General features: G+C 44.3%; 1 protein-coding gene across 1 annotated transcript in view; it reads left to right on the top strand.

Annotated features, from left to right (window-relative positions):
• The first annotated feature begins 14,058 nt into the window (after positions 1-14,058).
• Positions 14,059-20,392, top strand: part of LOC146059979 (potassium voltage-gated channel subfamily A member 3-like) — a 67,295-nt gene continuing 60,961 nt past the window's right edge. The window contains exon 1 of the mRNA XM_083172723.1: positions 14,059-17,248. Within this exon, the coding sequence (XP_083028849.1) occupies positions 14,248-15,840 (1,593 nt within the window). The 5' untranslated portion in view covers positions 14,059-14,247 and the 3' untranslated portion in view covers positions 15,841-17,248. The remainder of the gene's footprint in view (positions 17,249-20,392) is intronic.

Raw genomic sequence — 20,392 nt, 5'->3', positions numbered from 1 at the left:
ACTATAATGCCCCCAATACTCCTGCTTATACATATGATGCCCCCAGCAGTGCCTCTCATAAAATGCCACCAGTAGTGTCCCTCATAAAATAACACCAGTAGTGTCCCTCATAAAATGCCACCTGTAGTGTCCCTCACAAAATGCCACCAGTAGTATCCCTCACAAAATGCCCCAGTATTGCCCCACCATAGTCAGCACCACATTGCACAGCCTGCCAGCCCTCCCATAGTCAGCACCACACAGCCAGGTAGCCCCTCTCATAGTCAGCACCGCATTGCAGCCCCCCCCCCCCCATGTTCAGCACAACATTGCAGCCAGCTCACCCCCCCCATAGTTAGCAAAGCATTGCAGCCAGCCCACCCCCCATAGTCAGCCCCCCATTGCAGCCACTCCCCCCATAGTTAGCACTGCATTTAGCCAGCTTCCCCCTTCCCTAGGATGCTCCGTGTCCCTGGCAGAGGTCTCAGGAAACACAACATCTCCATCAGAGGGCTGGCGGCTGCGGCTGTCACTCTCTTCACTGAAAGGGTGTGCAGCATCAGGAAATACACAATGCGCATGTCCACACAAGTCCCACCTGCCCAGTCACTACACATCCACCTCCGCCGAATCCCACATGCAAAGGGGACTAGTGCGGAAGGTTTATTTTTTTCTTAACATGGCAATGACAGGTGGCAGGTGGCAGGCCACTCAAAACAACTGAGTGGGCCACTCGTGGCCCGCGGGCCATGGGTTGAAGACCCCTGATATATAAACCCTGCACATTCTGAAAGAGTAGGAAAGTATGTTATACTGTTTTTTTTCTTTATTGGCACATACCGTACAGTATATACTCGAGTATAAGTCGACCCGAATATAAGCCGAGGCACCTAATTTTACAACAAAAAAATGGGAAAACGTATTGACTCAAGTGGGACCCTCACTCCAGTATAAGCCGAGGGGGGCTTTTTCAGCATAAAAAATGTTCTGAAAAAGTAGGCTTATACTCGAGTATATATGGTAAGTAATATTTTATTTGTGATTTATGTTTGTTCTTCCATTTAAAAGTGTTACCAGAAATATTGTCAAAGTAGCTTAATATGCAAAAATAAATCTACTGTATAAAAGCAACCTCTAATCATTGCCCATTTTTTGTTTATTTTTATGTTGAAAATCATATGCCAACAGAATTTGAAGGGAATCTGCCTGCTGTTCTTCACACCTGCTCCTTCTGTAATGTTATTCAGTGTTTGCTAGTCATCCCTTTTTTTAGAACTTCTTTGCAAGATAGCTAATGCCCAGTAGCTTCCTACATTTATATGTGTTGTATTTATAAACTGACTGTAGACTTAACTCATAACAGAATCAAGCCTAATGAAAAAGTTAGCAAAGCATAGCAACGTACAGTAAAGGTCCATACACACTGGGTGATTTTTGACCAGCGTGTATGGACAGCGATGACGTGAAAAGGGAGATTGCTGCATTTAGCTGCTAGTCTCACTGTTTTGAAGACCGCACGTGCCAATTCCATGTTGCTGTAAAACCCCTCCGAGGTGGAAACAGCACGTGCAGGGGGGTCCGTTAAAAATACTGACCTTCGAGCTGTGACAGCGAGCAGTCGGCACTGAAAAAGGCATTTAATAATGCCCACTGAGCAATTATCCTCCTGACCAGCGATTTTCACAGGGGGTGAATGGCTTTCCATAGAAGGATGCAATGGAAAGCCGTTCAGTCTGCTGGTAAAACCAGCAGACGAGCGGTGGCCGGCGGTGATGATGCCGGAGCATGCATCAACGCTCACCACTCATCGCACAGCCATAAACACTGAGCGGATTTTTAGCTTTAGGCAGCTCAAATGACAAAACTGAGCTGCTTTCAGCTCAAAAGGTTAGTATTGTATATATTTACCTGATTCCCTGCTTCAGGCTTCTGGTGACAGTATTTTAACCAGCGGCATCCTGACCGCCGGTCATCCATATGTATGCCTTAATATCCACCCATTGGACACCAGAATATAATATTTGTATTTGTAGCAAGCAGAGTGTAACATTCAAAATCATTGTAACAGTCATAATTCATAACTGAATGCAATATTCTCATAAACCGAGCAGCAAAGTGTATTACGCCAATTAGAAAACAAACCAAAAAAAAGATTTAATAGACTAACTAATTGTCAAGGAGGATGTAATATATCCAATAAATGACCAGAATGATTGTGACCTGCAACATTTAACATTCCTTTTAGATGACCGATAGGTAGAAAAACACAGTAGGCAGAAAGAACACTGGCGCCCTCCTCTTTAAACTGAATAGGGACAGTGTGCATCAAAGGTGCACCTCCCCCAGTCCTAAAAAAAAAGATGTGTTCTTACTTGGAAAAGGTATCGCCACACATTGGTACCCCAACTCAATTTATGCCACACAGAGAGGCAACCTTATTCACATTACACTACATAGTGAATTTTATTTCAATTACACTACAAGTAGTTTACCTTATTTATATTACACTATAAAGCAGTATGAGTTATTTATATTATGCTACACAGTTAAGACCCTTATTCACATTATACCACACAGTAGTAGCGTCACTTATACATGTTATGCTGCACAGTTGAGCCCCTTATACAGTACACATTACTCTACACTGTAGTATCTACTTATAAACATTATGCCATCTGACTCTGTAGTAAACAACCCCGTCCTGCATCAAATCCTCCAATTTATCACTTTGTTCCCTCAAACTAAATCTGGTTTCAGGCTTTACACACTGGCGGCAAGAAGGGACTGCCTGATCTCAGAGGCGGAATAAGTATCGGCCAGGTGAGCAAGTTGTGAACTACAGTACAGTACAGCAGGGTGGCCAATCCCAATCCCAGAATTGGAGTATATGGGATCCTGGTATATGGCACTAAAATTGCTGAGATATGAAACCTTTGATTGGAAACTCCATGCATGTGCAGTCTGATTCCAGAGAGAGTCTGAGCACCAATGAGAGGTTATACCATTTGTACATATTGGAAAGCTATCCACAGCACAACTCCACTGAAATTACAACTAGCACAGTGATTGCCCTGTACCTGCTGCCCCAGCCATACACTTACCTGAAGACAGCCCAGCACCTGAAACACCACCGCACATGCCTTATAAGTGAGTCTGCTGTGTCTTGAGTGGTTGAAAAACACGCAGCTCGGTAAGGGGTAGTTTTATTGAATAGCTAACTATTAGAGAGTGCATAAATATGGTTATTGGTCATAGGGTCGACAGTAATTAGGTCGAAGGTCAATAGGTCGACCACTATATGGTTGGCAGGCAAAATATTGACACATGAAAAGGTCAACATGTTAAACGGTCTACACAAGTAATAGGTTGACATGGAAAGGTCGACATGTAAAAGACGTCAACCTAATTACTGTCGAGCAATTGACCGCAGCCCCATATATATATATATATATATATATATATATATATAGAGAGAGAGAGAGAGAGAGAGAGAGAGAGAGAGAGAGAGAGAGAGAGAGAGAGAGAGAGAGAGAGAGAGAGAGAGAGAGAGAGGTATATAATGACGATTTTCAAAAAAAATGAAAACAGGAGGTGGCACTCAAAGAAAACGTGGGTAAATTGTATTAAAGCATAAAAGTGCAAAACTGGTCAGTATACATGGTCAACAGTTTCGGAGCTGGCGCCCCTTCCTCAAGACCACTGACACATCAACTGAATCAAACAGAACATAGTGGTGAAGTGCAGAAAACGAAAAACTTTGTTAACGAATATAAGATTAGTGTAACATCGTTTGTAACATTTAGTATGCTGTTAGCTTTGAACTGTTACGTTGTAGGGGCTTTCCCAATATGGAATGTACCATTATGTACAATCTACAATGTGCAAGGAGTTCCAGGTCCAGCTTTTAATTTGCTATTTTGTGGGTCCTATTATATGGTCCCTGTTAAATGAAATGTATATGTACCTTTATTTGTGTAATTGGAGAAAAAACTCAGACCAGTACGCCTCTACACCTACATTTAACTTGTACCCTTTATACAGCATATACATATCTTACAGTATATGTTAATACCTTAATTACCTACATCCGCAGATTGGGTGATACTTTATTACTTGTATATAGCATCCATAAGATGCACTCTATTTCCACAGACCTCTAACTATGCCGCACAAATCTTATATTCCTATATAAGTCATTCCTTGTAAAAGGCTTAAGTATACCTACCCTTATGAGGACGATCTCACATGATTAATATCACATTATTTTGTAAAATGACTTATACTATTCAATAGGTCCGTTTTTTTATATTAGCGTAGACGGTGTCACGGAAGTGACGCGACGCTAATTGGAACGCAAGCGGAAACGACTTGTAGCGTAATGGAACGCAAGAGTGAGTAATTATTATGGAATGATCTAGCGGAAGCACAGTCACGGAAGTGACTATGGCCCTTATTCTGGTTGGTGCGGTAATATCCGCGTGCGTTCGTGTCGCCGATGTTTTGTCTCTGCGCATGTGCAGAGGCGTCTCTGCGCATGTGCAAACGGGGCGTACGGCCAAATCCCGCATGAAATGTGAACACTCCGAACAGGGGGTGGAGAGGGGCGTGAAGGGCTCTTTGGGCTCATTACCATATGCATACGCCCCGCGTTTCATGGGCGTTCCCATGCAAACGCTGGGCGTACGTATGGTAATGCAGTCGTGACGCACGTGTAGGGGGCGGACATATGACATCGCCGGATGTCAGCTGCCCGCCCAGATCCCTGCTTTTGCACGGAAAAATGTCCGTGTGGTCTGAGGTTGCGGGAGCTGGTGGACCACTCGGTCCTGCATTCGATGGTCTGCGACCATCGAATGATGGGGGAGGTTCCCTGAGATGGAGGAGGCGTATTCCATGAAATATACACGTGCGATCCGTTCGGCCAGCTTCTTACCGCGTACGGACGGAGTTGGCGCTCCGTATGGAAGGCGGGGTTTCGCACGCACGGTCCTGGCCGCATATTCGGATCCGGCCGCACCGATCAGAATAAGGCCCTATGTGTGGAACGCACCATTGGAACGCACGCGGGGGACCGCGAGACCGATAGAGGCAAACTAATAGCTTTATTTCACGTATACCGGTTAAATATTTTCCCGGTGAGGACTCCGCTATCTCTTATACCCTGTGTTATCATATCTTTGCTCACCACAGCGTTGCAGTACTATTATTGCTTGATTGACAATATCTTCCTCACAGGAAGTGATGTCATCTATAGTTCACTATATATACCCCGACCTCACTTCAGGTTAGTCACCTGGAGTTTGGTCCAACATATGACTGCTAAGCACTGTTATTTGAGGTATGTAAGGACTGTTTTTTTCTTCAAATTTTTATGGCTTGTAAACATATGTAGCTTCCTTGGTTATACACAAGGCATTTGGGCCTTTATTCAGATCTGATCGCAGTGCAAATTTGTTCTCAAAATGGTCAAAACCATGTGCACAGCAGGTGGGGCAGATGTAACATGTATAGAGAGAGTTACATTAAGGTGAGTTATGTTGTTTCTGTGCAGGGTAAATACTGGCTGCATTATTTTTACACTGCAATTTAGATTTCAGTTTCAAGACACCCCACCCAAATGTAACTCTCTCTGCACATGTTACATCTGCCCCACCTGCAGTGCACATGGTTTTGCCCATTTTGAGAACAAATTCGTACTGCGATCGGATCTGAATAAGGGCCTTGGTCCGCTCTCTTGAAATTTGCATTTGACCCCTAGGGGGAAATTTACTAAAGGAAATGTGTAAAAAATAGGTGTAAAAATAGGTGTATTTGTATCCAGAAATACACTTATTTTTGACATTTTCTATCCCGAAAATACGGCAATTCGTATTGATGTGCTATTGATCTGATTGTCACTATTTGTTCTTCTGGTGGTGGATAATTCCGATCAGGGGCGCACTTTGTTTTTTGCTATCTCTTTCCCATCTCCCCCACTAACAGGGAGGACCAACTAAGTTGCTGCCCACCTACTACGTTACAGCGCACTGAAAGGGTATCCCTTCTTTTGTTTTATATATATATATATATATATATATATATATATATGATCATCGATACAGCTGGAGATGCGCTAGTTTTTTTAGCTTAAAAATGTTAGACCACTACACCTGAGTGTTAGGGTGAAGATAAAGTCACAGTCTCCAGAGAGGGAGAGCCGCTGTGAACTGGAGGAAATCGTGGCAGCTAGCTACAGATCCAGCGTGTTGAGACCAGCCAAAGTTCCCCAGCCCCACATCATTGACGGTGCTGTGTGTCGTTTGGAATTCTTTGTTATATCATGTGGTATTTAAGCCCACACTGATGTACTGTGTGGTATGAGTCTTTGTAATTCTTTTAAACTTTTACAAAGTGGCAGATTGCCTTTTAATAAAACGTTAATACACTAAGAAGCGCTTCCTTCTACATTTTTCTGCAGATATATATGATCATGTTTACCTGACCTCTGATTAAAAAGAGAGTTGGCAGTGGTTAAAACCAATTGATCTCCAGCTCTTTTGAACATATACTTTATCCCCTGAAAGAAATTTGTCCATTTAGATATTCTTCCATTGGACTGCTTTAAACATACTGCATTAGAGATATACTACAGACAGCATATGGTTGAATTGTTATTTTTTTGCCCCTGATGAAGTCATGTAAATGACAAAACGCGGCATGCCTTCTGCTTTGATCGAATGATGCGTGACATCAAATTGCTCAAAATTATGCTACACTGATACATTATGAAGATGTATATGAGATTCCTGTATACTTCTGGTTTGCCCTAAAGGCGATTTTTATGTGATTTTTTTTATCAGTTTTATGTATTAAATATTTGTCACAACTGTATTGACTTGTTTCTTAATACCCTCTGAAACTGTCTTTTCTTCTCATATCTATATGCTGGATCCTTCAGAGGTGCTGCTCATGCTGGTTTGAGCGTGGATTGGGGATCTCTCTCTCTCTATATATATATATATATATATTTATATATTAAATACTGCTAGAGCATGCATGATAATGTACCAGATTAATAACAGCAATGCACTGTAGAAATACACCATAGTTCTGTACTGTATAAGGTAACATGTAAAATGTATAATACAATTGCACATTCTGGAACCTTACCCCCTGGTTAGGTGGTGGGGCCACAGGCACTGGGTCCCAATGGTGGCTTTCACCTCAACCCTGTGGATGAGTCCAACCCTGATTGCAATACAGTAATCAGATACCCTTTAGAATAGTAGTGGAAAAGAAAACTGGAGCCTGGAATAATTCAGCATCGATCACTAATTACAGAATTAGCAAATCCAGCAATTATTGAATGAGTAGCCTCAGTTTAACAGATAGGATGCTTGTGTTTAGGGGTGAAAGCATGGGTGTGTTTAGGAAAACAAAGGCGTGTCCAGGCGTTGTTCACATGGGTCTCTGATGTCAGCAATGACCACTTATATCCATATTTTTGAGCAGATTAGTGGAAGTCCTAAAATGGCGCAGAAAAAACTGTTCAATAGTATTTGCAAACAGATCTGCAAAATATTGCTATCTGTGATACATTCATATTTTACAAGTGACCTCTTTTTTTTCCGTATCCAATATAGCTGATAGGAAGATATAATTATATATACAACTTCCTATTTTAGATTTCGGACCTGATAATTACAAAACATTATAGCCGCTATTCGTGGCAATAAGAAATTAAGTATTGCCAGGACGTTTTAATGTTTGATTGCAGGAAATAGTGCTTCAAAAGGAGCCCATACATGTGATGTGTTTGGATTGAACTGATCTGTATTCTTTCTACTCCTCATTTAGGACTTCTATGCATTCATGGACTACTGACTACTCATAGGTGGCTGCCATTGCTATAAGAACCCTCTTTTCAGTTTGAATTAGCTTCATAGTAAATCTGATGGCTTCACAGCAGCTGCTGTCAGAAATGGATTGACCACGTGAGATATTGGTGGTTTCTGCTGTAGTCTGTCCATTTTACATTGGTGTAATACTTCAATTTTGTGGGTGTTCTTTGTTTTGGGACAAGATGATAATATTTACTGACAAATAGACCACCAAGTTTCTTATTACACAGTCCACTAGTAATTCATTCTAATTAACTGTGGAATAGATAAATAGCATTCTAGCTACAATTATGGATAAGTTCCCATCTTCTAACTCATGCTGCTGCCTTGTCATTGGTCAATTTTCTACATGGTTATTTTATAAGCTAGCTGCAGTGTAAGGTTCTTATCTGGCTGATAGCTACTGTATGTAGCTATTCATAAGGCATCTTCAGACCATACAGGTCTTCAGATATACATTTATTTGGACACATTTTATACAGTTTCATTATGTAGTACAGTATTTTCTACATATACTCTTTTACATTTGGTTACAATTTTATTTTCACTGTATTATAGTTTTCTCAAATAGTGCTACAAGCGCCCAGCCGCCTCTGCCAGACCCCCGCCGCCCGGACCCCTGGACCTCGCCGCCCGGACCCCTAGACCCCGCCACCCGGACCCCTGGACCTCACCGCCCGGACCCCTGGACCTTGCCGCCCGGACTATGGATCCCGCTGCCCAGGTGTAGGCAAGCCTGGATGCTGGGTAAGTACCTTTCACACCGGCCTGTTTCCCGGTATGGTCCCGGAAGTAACCCTGCTATCTAGACGGGTTGAATTCCAGGGAAATTTTCCCGGGATTTGGCCCGGGAACCTTGCACACCAGTGCTACTCGCGGTTTGTTCCCTGGGAATTCAGGCTGGTGTGAATGGGTATTAGGCAGTAGCCATTTTTAGAGGGACATTTTTAGCAGATTTCCATGCAAACAGCATGGAACCTACATAAACAATGGCTGCAGATGGGCGCCGCATGGGTCTCCCATCGGAAGAAACAGCTCTTCTTACCGCATCGCTGTGTGAGGGATCTGTCACGGATCCCTCTCTGCATGGCCCGCGGCCGGCCCAGGTACTCTGTGCATGCACAGAGGGACTCCAGGTACTCAGATCTGGAAGTCCCGCGCCGGAGCCGCATCGCAAGGGACAGCTCTTATCATAAGAGCTGTCCCATGTGTTAAGAATCGCATATGTTAGAGCATATGCGATTATTAAGAATGCAGTACCCGGCAAAGGGGAGCGAAAATGGGCAGGGGATATTAGAACATCCCGCCCCTAGGCTGTTAGACATGGGCCTTAAATTACTATGTAGATCAGTACCATAAAAGAAAAATTCACCCCACAAGGAAAATTCAGCCCTGCGCTGTCAGTACCTGGAGTGGCGTAAATAGAAACTTTGCGTCCCCCAGCCAGATAAAAATATTAAATTAAGTAAATTGTGTTTATATGTCATCCTTAGGTTTAATTATGCGGTGAGGGATAAGATTTTCCTGTATCCATATATATTATGAAGCAGCACCAGCCATGGTTTTGCCTATTACAATGACCATAAATAATTTGAATTGGTCCTACAGGTGTTCGGAGGAACCACAGGGAGCCACGGCACACAGTTTGGGAACCATTGGCCTATGGGCTACAGGCGGCACTTCCACCGTGTGGAGTGCGGGGGTCAGCGCTGATTGATCATGTGCAGTCCCCCCGGCATTCAGCTAAGTGCATCCTGCGATAGGATTACATATTACAATGTGATCCTGGGTGATAATACTCCCCCCAGATTGCATTGTAAATGCGATCCTTAATAAATGAGCCCCATAAAGTGGAAGGTGTGGAGTAATAAGAGGTAAAATACAGGTCCCAGGATGTAATAACATTACTTGCCGTTGCTTGTCTTTATATTTTATTTTTAACATAAAAAGAGCCGCTATAACTATCTGTGCTGACGATCATCAGCAAAAGCAGCCAGCCTGCGGCACTTGGAGCTCTGTTGGAAAAACATCATCCATAAGGGATAAGAAGTTATATTAAAAACATAACTTTTATTACAAAATCTATCAAATACTGTATAAGTGCTGAAAGCACAATTATGCCACAAACTGTTGGCTGCTGCGGATAGCGTAAAGATAGGGTAGATGAAATATTAAAACAATAGCATCAAATCAAGTCAGCCTAATATAGAGCAAAGCTGGAAAAACTACCATGGGTTTAGTCTAAAAATCATTAACAAAGTGCTGCTGTTTGCAAATTAGTGGCCACTGATACAAATTAATCAGTTTGTAATAGCAATTAAGAAACATGTAACAAACTGGTAATGAGTCAGTATCAGCTGTGAGCAACCTATTAGGCTCAGTTGCACTGTTGTTTCTAGATAAAGTTGCTGTCTTTGCACTTGTAAAATAAAATCACTAGCTAATGTGCTTTACTTGGCTAATCAATCTCAAGAGCTTTACTGTATTACCCCTTTCACACTGGAACGTGTCTGCAAGCTGGGTCGCAAGCTTTGTACAAAAACCCAGGTGTGACCCGGCTTGCAAGTGCTTTCACACTAGCTGCTTTGGTGTAATCGGGAGGCGGGGTGGCTCTGGGAGACATCAGCATCTCCCAGTGGCGCCTTTACAGTGCAGTGAACGGGACCTGGGTCACATCGATCTGGGATACCCGTTCACACTGCCCCTGGACCCGCAACCGTCCCGGGTCCAACCCAGGTCAAGACCCAGGATGAAATTTGGAATGTTGGACCTGGGACAATCTTTCAGGGCCCTTTCAACCTGACCAATTTCCTGGGTTGTTGCGCATACATGGGAACCCGGGAAATATTTGTCAGTATGAAAGGGGTATTACCTGCTCCAGTAATGTTACCTTCTCCAGTAGCTACAACTGATAAAAGTGCATAGTTTCTAAAGCGTATCAGTAACATTATTACACACTACACTACAGTAACTGTTATTGTTAGTAGCGTGATGTTAGTGTACAAAGATTCCATGTCACAGACAGCTATTTACACATTCTTATCGAGAACAACATAACGACTTTTCTGAGGACATCAGAACTTTATTGGTAGGTACCGTATACCTTAAGCAGTCATCTAGGGTCACACACAATTGTCTTGATAATAAATATTCAGACTAGACCTATGTGAGTATATGATGAAGGAGGCGTTGGAAAAGAGAAAAATAGAAGTTGGCAGTTTATTACAATGGTATCCAATCATTAGATTTAGTGTCAAAAGGTGAACAGCTGTTGAATGACAGTCAAAGGTTTGACATGGCCAAAAGGTCGACAGTCAAACGTTGGACGTTATGATTTTTTTGTAAAAAAAAACGACTTGTTCATTCTTTCCATACATAGAGATAGAGTATAATAATGTGCCCAGCCAAGAGAGGAAAAGTACCTGAAGCATGGCGAGCGCAGCGACGCAACACGGTACACTTATTTGGTGTCCATGTTGACCTATGTCAAATTTGACGCTCTAAAAAAATGAAAAACTCATGTGCGACATTTGTCGACCCTTTTCATGTCTACCTTTTGACCATGCCGCTGTTTTGATTGTTGACCATGTCGACCAATAGTTGTCGACCTTTTGAGTGTAGACCTAGATACTGTAGATTTAATATCCCACAACCATTACATCCATAGTAAAGGAAATAGAGATGGATTACTTTTTATTTGCAGTGCATGGAGATAGGTACAAGTAATGATATAATAACACAGGTCTTTGCTAAAAGCAGAACACAATATCAAAAAAATTGGAAGATATCCATGTGTGCTTTAATGGGTAGGTGTAACAATAATATCTGCAATACATTTGCTTCTTTTTATTTGAGTATAAAAATCATGGTAGATTACATTACAAAATGGAATTATAGTTCACCAAGAACAATATAGTATGTGTACACGCAGTGTGATTTGGCCTATTAATTTTGACTATATTTTCAAAATTGATAGCAAATTAAAGCAAATTGCACCCATCGGCATCGGAATCAAAAGTAGAATTTGACTGTGCAGCTCACTGTGGGGGTCATTCAGACCTGCTCACCAAGCTGCAATTTCACAGCCCGCGCGATTATTGAACGACCGCGCATGCTGCTCAAGGGGAGATTAATACCCTGATGTCATATGGGGGCGTTCTGCTGGCATTTTCTGGGCATCTTGCAGAACATGCAGACATCAGTGGCCATTAGGAGGGCCACTGATGTCATCAGCCGCCTTCTACTCCCTACGGTCTTTGCCTAGTGAGTCCTGGCTCAATGAAGAATGATTTCCCCCCCTGTGTGCATGGCTGCATGCGCATTTGCAGCCATGTGCAGGGGCAAAGGCCGTGCGGGGGGAGTGCGTTCGGTGGGGTAGTGTTTACCTACTCGGAGCCCAGTGAGCAGGTCAGAATCGGGCCCCATGTGTACAAACCATTAGTTTGTATAGTAGTTCATGATAAACCACACTCCAGACAACAACATAATGCATAAACCCATAAATAAACCAATGGGTATCGAGTACTGTATTGTGAACTTTTGTTATGATATATCTGTTTGTGTGTGTGTGTGTGTATACTGTATATTTATACACACACATTTCCAGGGGAATTCATCTCTGACTGATCGCTACCCATTTTAAGCATGTCAGACAAAGCATGTCGGAAACAGCTCATTTTATAATTATCTCAACATTAGAGTCCACTAAATATGCCCTGGCTGATTAGTGCACTTCAGCTCAGGAAAATAAATATACTACTCAAGCAAACTCTTACAATCATTACCTGCTGTTAAATACATTTTCAGTGAAGCTACAGAAGCAATGATGTGCCCTCTACCATGGTATCAAGGTCTTGCTAGAGTCTGGCAATTAACTTATTATGTCACTGGATTTAAGTTTATATTCTATAGAACTGATTTCTCTGTTGAAATCACTAGATATACTGTAATGAGGAAATGTCCACTGCAATGAAAACGTGAAAGACAATGGCTGAAGACAAGCCTCTTTGTAATTTATAGAACCTCTTATCCTGTCCCACGATAAATAAATAAATAAATAAATAGAAGAATATCACTGGTGGATTGGCTTAATGAGCCATTCCATGAAATGTCCTATAGCTGACACTGTCAAATCTATAGCTGTATATCCTTTTAGTTTTCTCAATAGGTTGGCAAGTTAAATTATAGCTTTTTCATAGCTTTTCTAAAGAAATAAATAACACAGGCTCTTAATACAAAGGGCTTAGCAGAATTATGGAGTGGAAATACCCTCTACTGTACGTCCCGTGACGTGGAATGGCCCTAATGTTAATTCCCATGCAGGTTGTACTGTGCTATCCATGGTGCTGATCCTCTCAGTCAGGGATACATGGGTAAGATTTCCCTTTGATCAAGAACGCTGTTAGGCGCTCTCCATGGTGCTGATCTGCTCCCCTAGGTTTACATTGAAAAAAGCTTTGAGATTTTACTTTTATTTAGATGTAAGTAAAAAAATACTCAGCATGCTACAATGGGGTGCTAAAACACTGAACTTTTTAGAGCATTGATAGACAATACCTACGTGACTTAACGCTACAGAATGAATACGGATAATTTTTGGCAAATACTTTACGACAATAATATTATTTTGTAAAAAAAAAAAAAAAAAGCCAATGGGTTCTACTTACATATGTCACGTAGTTTCAGAACACTGTTATATATAGAAAGTGTCAGCCTGTGACGTTAGTAGTGTGTGTGTGTGCTGGATCCCGGCGAGGACAGGGACAATGTAGTGCGGCGTATGCTGATCTCCCCGGTAGCTGCGTGCACCTGTGACAGCACCACTCAGGCAGCACAGGGCTACCCTCTACACACAGCCCGGCAGGCGGATCACGCGGGACATCCCAGGCTGTCCCGGGGACACATATAGTGGGAATGAGTACTACGTTAGACCTACACGGGTGACGCCAGTGACAAGCAGCCATACCAGAGCAGGCAGAAGGTGTAACCTGTTGCTTCCCGGCTGAGTGCAGCCACGTTGCTGCCGCTGCTACAGGTTGCAGCAGGCACAGTGCAAGCAGAGCAGACATATAACCGAGCACCGGTCACAGCAGCGGGCGCCTCTCTCTCTCCCCGGGGCTCGCTCTCTGTGGGCGGGACACCGGCGCTGCTGCTGCTGCTGGGCTGGGGGGCGGGGCAGCCGGCAGAGTCTATATAAGGCAGCGCACACACAGGCAGCCGGGATCCCGGGGCTGGGAGACAGGAGGGAGCGGTGCGGCGGGCTGTGTGTCAGGGGGGGACAGGCACTGGGGACGGAGGAAGAGCGGGGAGGGGAGCCGGCGGCTCTGGCATTGGGGCAGAAGGAGGAGGCCGCCGCTTCCCCTGCCCGCCCTCCCCTCACCTCACCTCTATGGACGAGCACCTCAGCCTCCTGCACTCGCCTCCGCCGTCCTCCACCAGACACCGCACTAACAGCAACATCGTGAACCCGGGCTACACGGACGGCGAGCAGGAGATCATGACCGTGGTGGCGTGCGATAACATCCTGGAGGAGGCGGCCGCCCTCCCGGGTCACCACTCCTCCGAGGCGGCGGCGGCGTACGAGCAGGACGAGCACGAGTGCTGCGAGCGGGTGGTCATCAACATCTCCGGGCTGCGCTTCGAGACGCAGCTGAAGACTTTATCGCAGTTCCCGGACACGCTGCTGGGGGACCCGAAGAAGAGGATGCGCTACTTCGACCCGCTGCGGAACGAGTACTTCTTCGACCGGAACCGACCCAGCTTCGACGCCATCCTCTACTACTACCAGTCCGGGGGCCGGATCCGCAGACCGGTCAACGTGCCCATAGACATCTTCTCCGAGGAGATCCGCTTCTACGAGCTGGGGGAGGAGGCGATGGAGAAGTTCCGGGAGGACGAGGGGTTTATCCGGGAAGAGGAGCGCCCGCTGCCCGCCAACGAGTTCCAGAGGCAGGTGTGGCTGCTCTTCGAGTACCCGGAGAGTTCGGGTCCCGCCCGGGGCATCGCCATCGTCTCCGTCCTGGTCATCCTCATCTCCATCGTCATCTTCTGCCTGGAGACCTTGCCGGAGTTCCGCGATGACAAGGAGTATAACGGGCCGGTGTTGCCGCCGGTGAATGGCACCGGGCCGTACCTGAGCAGCTCCTTCACCGACCCCTTCTTCGTGGTGGAGACCCTGTGCATCATCTGGTTCTCCTTTGAGCTGCTCGTCCGGTTCTTCGCCTGCCCCAGCAAGGCCACCTTCTCCAAGAACATCATGAACATCATCGACATCGTGGCCATCATCCCGTACTTTATCACCCTGGGCACGGAGCTGGCGGAGCGGCAGGGCAACGGGCAGCAGGCCATGTCCCTGGCCATCCTGCGGGTCATCCGCCTGGTCAGGGTCTTCCGCATATTCAAGCTCTCCAGGCACTCCAAGGGGCTGCAGATCCTGGGGCAGACCCTGAAGGCCAGCATGAGGGAGCTGGGGCTGCTCATATTCTTCCTCTTCATCGGGGTCATCCTCTTCTCCAGCGCCGTCTACTTCGCTGAGGCGGATGACCCGTCTTCGGGCTTCAGCAGCATCCCGGACGCCTTCTGGTGGGCGGTGGTGACCATGACCACCGTGGGCTACGGGGACATGCACCCGATCACCATCGGTGGGAAGATCGTCGGCTCTCTGTGTGCCATCGCCGGGGTGCTGACCATCGCCCTGCCGGTGCCCGTCATCGTCTCCAACTTCAACTACTTCTACCACCGGGAGACGGAGGGTGAGGAGCAGGCTCAGTACCTGCATGTGGGCAGCTGCCAGCACCTCTCCTCCAACGAGGACCTGAAGAAGACCCGCAGCAACTCCACGCTCAGCAAGTCGGAGTACATGGTGATAGAGGAGGGGGTCAGCCCGGGCCCCTTCCAGCAGCCCGGCTTCAAGACGGCCAACTGCGCCCCCAGCAACCCAGCAAACTGTGCCACCATCAAGAAGATCTTCACGGACGTGTAACACGTGTCAGGGATGTGGGAAACTCCGCTACAAGTGTCACCACCATCGGCATCAACCTGTCCCACTTTTTAGTGTTCATTTTCTGGGGTGACAGCTACGCCCAGTGCCCGTGGGATCCGAGTGGTGCTGTGCCAGGAGGAGGGCACACTTTCTATAGTTTGGAGACAGAAGGGGGGGGGGGGGGATAATGTCTTCTCTGCCCTCTGACAAGGTGCTGCTGTCAGCCTCCCCCCAGGTGCCCTCATACTGTTCATCGAACGCAGGAGCCAGCTGGCAATGCTGGAGCACATGGCACTGGATCGCCTGCCAGACCATTCATGGCAACGGGGGAATGTTAGCGAGTGATCGCTGTATGTACCTCTACTGTACACATCGATTTATAAAGCACATTTGTTTATACTCTCCACATTTGGATTACTCTCATCATACTTATTTTGTACACATGAATCCTTTAAGAAAATAAAAAAAGATGGATCACAGATTGATACTGTAGGCTGCAGGTAAAACCTTACCACGCTTTCAGTTCATTGACAACACTAAAGTAATGTAGATAAGCACTGCCAGCAATTCTTTCTAATTACTGTAGGCTGCAGGTAAATGCAAATCACTGATCATTACACAGCCTACTGAACTGCAAAAAAGTACAATTACAGTAGTGCCAAGATTAGAAGTACACGCATGGTGTCACACATGCAGCAGGCAGGGGATGCTGCTCTGCCCTGAACTGGGGAAGCTGTTGCTCTGAAACAGTCTACATGGCAGAAGAAGATTAAACTGCTGGACTTGCTTTTCATCGGAAGTTACTAATTCTGACCGGAGTGATGCAGTTTCCATAGCAACATGGGTTTCCTGGGAAACCCAGTTGTCATGGCATCCCTGTTTCCATAGCAACCATCCAGATGGTTCCAATTTACAGAGACTGCTGCTGCTGTTGGGAAAACGCTCATAGAAAGTTAATCCCACTGAGATTTGCAAAATAGATATGGAAATGTCTAAATTACCTGCAAACTAGGAGATGGAGAGCCAATACAATCCACACTGTGAATGGCAAACTAATGCTTCCAAGAAAACCAGAAACAACATATACAGTATATAAATACATGAAACTAAACAAATGCAATTGATACATATGGAAATGGAAAATTTAAGATTTTTAATATATATATATCCCTTTTGAAATAATGGATCTCATCCATGAAATAAATGTTTACCCATCCAAAATTAATTGTAGCATTAAAAGAACAGCACTTTATAAGTGGAAACACATCAGCACTTACATGACTTTGTACAGCATATAAACAAGCCTTATGAAGAAAACTAAGAGGGGCTGAAGGCAACTAGCACTAGAAATGGCAACCAGGTCTTGTCAGACCCCATCACCACAGGGAGCGGCAGAACCACAAGAGAGGTGAGAATCCTAATACACAATATTGTCTACTTCCAGTGTAACATAATCTCAGAAAATGAATGCAATGACACTTACCTTATTTATAATTAGTTTAGTGATGTTATACCCTCATACAATTATTCTGGTGTCTTTAAATATGTTTAATTTAAAACATCAGGTACAGGTAAGTGCCACTTTGTAACACATGCTGTATTTGGACTTGTTACATTTTTATTGTCCATTAACATTTAATATGAAGCAGCTCATGAACATATTTCTCTGTTCCACCTGCTTGAGGAGAGATAATACTAGGTGTGCTATATTAGGTATAATACATTCAGTTTTGTATTCTAGTACAGGTATGCATTAAGATTTGCACTTGATTGATTCACTTTACTCTTATGCACAGTGTGAAAATGCATTGCAAAATGTGCCTTTATATATTGATATGTAATTGTGCCTCTTTTTGTTCTCCTGTCAATATAATGCACTAAACCTTGGTGGTTCTGAGTGTATATACTTGTATTGGGCAGTTAGTAAAATTGGAGAGGTTTGATGTGTTGTCTAAACCTGATTTAGGTTAGTAAATTGGAAGCTAATTTGGAGGCATGACCTTTGTTTCCAAAAGAGTGAAGAGCTTCTTAAGGGCATAAACCAGATGGATTTCAGTGTCTAGTCAGGGGTGGTGTTAAATCGGGTGTGAAGTGGAAATTCATGTGCAGCTCACTACACACAGTGCTATTTATGCACATGTGTGCATGACAAAAAAAAAAAAAAAGCTTTAAATGACAGAATACATGACTGCCAAGTAGCTGCTCTGTCCTCTGGTTCTTGAACTATTTAATGACAATGTGTAAAAGAACAAAACAATTTAAAGACTGTCATTTGGTAAATCTGCTTTGTTATGGAGGGTGATGAAGGCAGAGGTAGGCAGAGCTTAGATATAATTTTCTGCACACATTACGCTCTGATAGGTAAATAAGTCAGCATTTCAAGATGTGAACCAATCCTTATGGAATTCAACTATTCATCTTTAAGTGATGCCTTATTCTACATATTTTATGAAGTATAAATAAAATATCAGGTACCCAATGAGATTCCTCCAAATCTATCCGCTCCAAAACCTTGCCCAAACACAAAAAGCATTGTGCTGTATCAAATGACCCTCTAGGCTATAAGTTCTGGCTCCTATTTCTTGAAAACAATTGAAAGAAAAAAAATTCAAATTAGATGTTGATGACATTTTTCAAATCTGTTTATGAATGCTGTTGCTACTGACACATAGAATAAAAGGGGATGCGGTCATCTATTAGAATGAACTTAGGTCTACAGTCATTAGGTCGACCCCACTAGGTCAACTGGCAGGAAGGTCGACCTGACTTAAGGTCGACATGGGCCAAGGTCGACATGACTTAAGGTCGAATTTGCATAAAGGTCGACATGAGGAAGGTCGACTGGTCATAAGGTCGACATGGGTTTTTCACTGTTTTTTGAGCCAACTTGTGCTGACAGGCGGTATTTCATGCCCTACCATCCACTAGGGCGTGGTGGGAGAATAAAATAGTGTGCCGAGCGCAGCGAGGCACCGTGCCCGAAGCATTGCGAGCGATGCGAGGGTCCGATTCTCATTGCCAACTGTGTCCATGTCGACGGTGTCGACATTCGGATAAAAAAACAGTGAAAAACCCATGTCGACCTTATGGCCAGTCGACCTTCCTCATGTCGACCTTTATGCAAATTCGACCTTAAGTCTTGTCGACCTTGGCCCATGTCGACCTTAAGTCAGGTCGACCTTCCTGCCAGTCGACCTAGTGGGGTCGACCTAATGACTGTAGACCTAAGTTCATTCTGACAGATGTCCCGGTTCCGAATAAAAGGTATTATAAAATATTACCAGCCTTTTCCACTAGGACATACTTCTTTATTTTTGTTATTTTGTAATGACCATGATGGTAGGACACAAAAAGGCAAGATTATAGCAAATGTATAGAAAGTGTGACCTTATCTCAGCTGCCCAAAATATATTGGTATAAATAAAGTGGAGAAAAGCAAAAAAGTTTAAAACATATAAGGGAAAATGGTACTTGTGTAGTTTTATGGGGTTGGGATCATTTGGTCTATTGCATTATGGTAGAAAGTCATTAGGTCGAATCCATTAGGTCGACATGCTAAAAGGTCGACATGATTCTAGGTCGACATGGGAAAAGGTCGACATGATTCTAGGTCGAAAGGTCATTAGTTCGACAGGTCATTAGTTCGACAAGGTCATTAGTTCGACATTGTCTATGTCGACATTCACAAGGTCGACATGGGGTTTTTCACTGTTTTTTTACCTGAATGTCAACACAGTCGACATGGACACAGTTTAAAGTGCACTGCATCCCCTCGCATCGCTCGCTGCGCTCGCAATGCGTCGGGCACGGTGCCTCGCTACGCTCGGCACACTATTTTATTCTCCCACCACGCCCTAGTGGATGGTAGGGCATGAAATACCGCCTGTCGGCACATGTTGGCTCAAAAAACAGTGAAAAACTCCATGTCGACCTTGTGAATGTCGACATAGACAATGTCGAACTAATGACCTTGTCGAACTAATGACCTGTCGAACTAATGACCTTTCGAACTAGAATCATGTCGACCTTTTCCCATGTCGACATAGAGTCATGTCGACCTTTTAGCATGTCGACCTAATGGATTCGACCTAATGACTTTCTACCATAATGCAGTAGACCAAATGACCGCATCCCGTTTTATGGCGCCCGATATATCAGATGCCATATCGGCGCAGTAATCCACGTCCCCTCGCGGGGCTCGCTATGCTCGCCACGCTTCGGACTCGGTGGCTCACTGCGCTCGCCACACTATATAAAATCAACTCCATGCGTAGTGGATAGTGGGGTTATGAATAGGTCAAAAATCGGTTCAGATCGCATCTATATATCGGGCGATATCGCATCCGATATATCGGGCGCCGTGAAACTACACAAGTACCTCATTTACAATGCAAAACCAGTTTGATTTTGCAGTGTAAATGATTGCCGCTTTAAAAAATCCTGGAGATTTCTTACTGAATCTCTCACTTTCTGATTCTCTCATCCTATTAAGTTTCACTCGTACTGCATTGTTTTAGAGTATAAAATGTTATCTACCTTTATTAAATATAGT

Source organism: Crinia signifera, chromosome 2, assembly GCF_055691185.1.
Source record: "Crinia signifera chromosome 2, ASM5569118v1, whole genome shotgun sequence".
NCBI lineage: Eukaryota > Metazoa > Chordata > Amphibia > Anura > Myobatrachidae > Crinia > Crinia signifera.
Note: the sequence above shows the minus strand (reverse complement) of the source record. Positions and strands in the feature narration are given on the sequence as shown.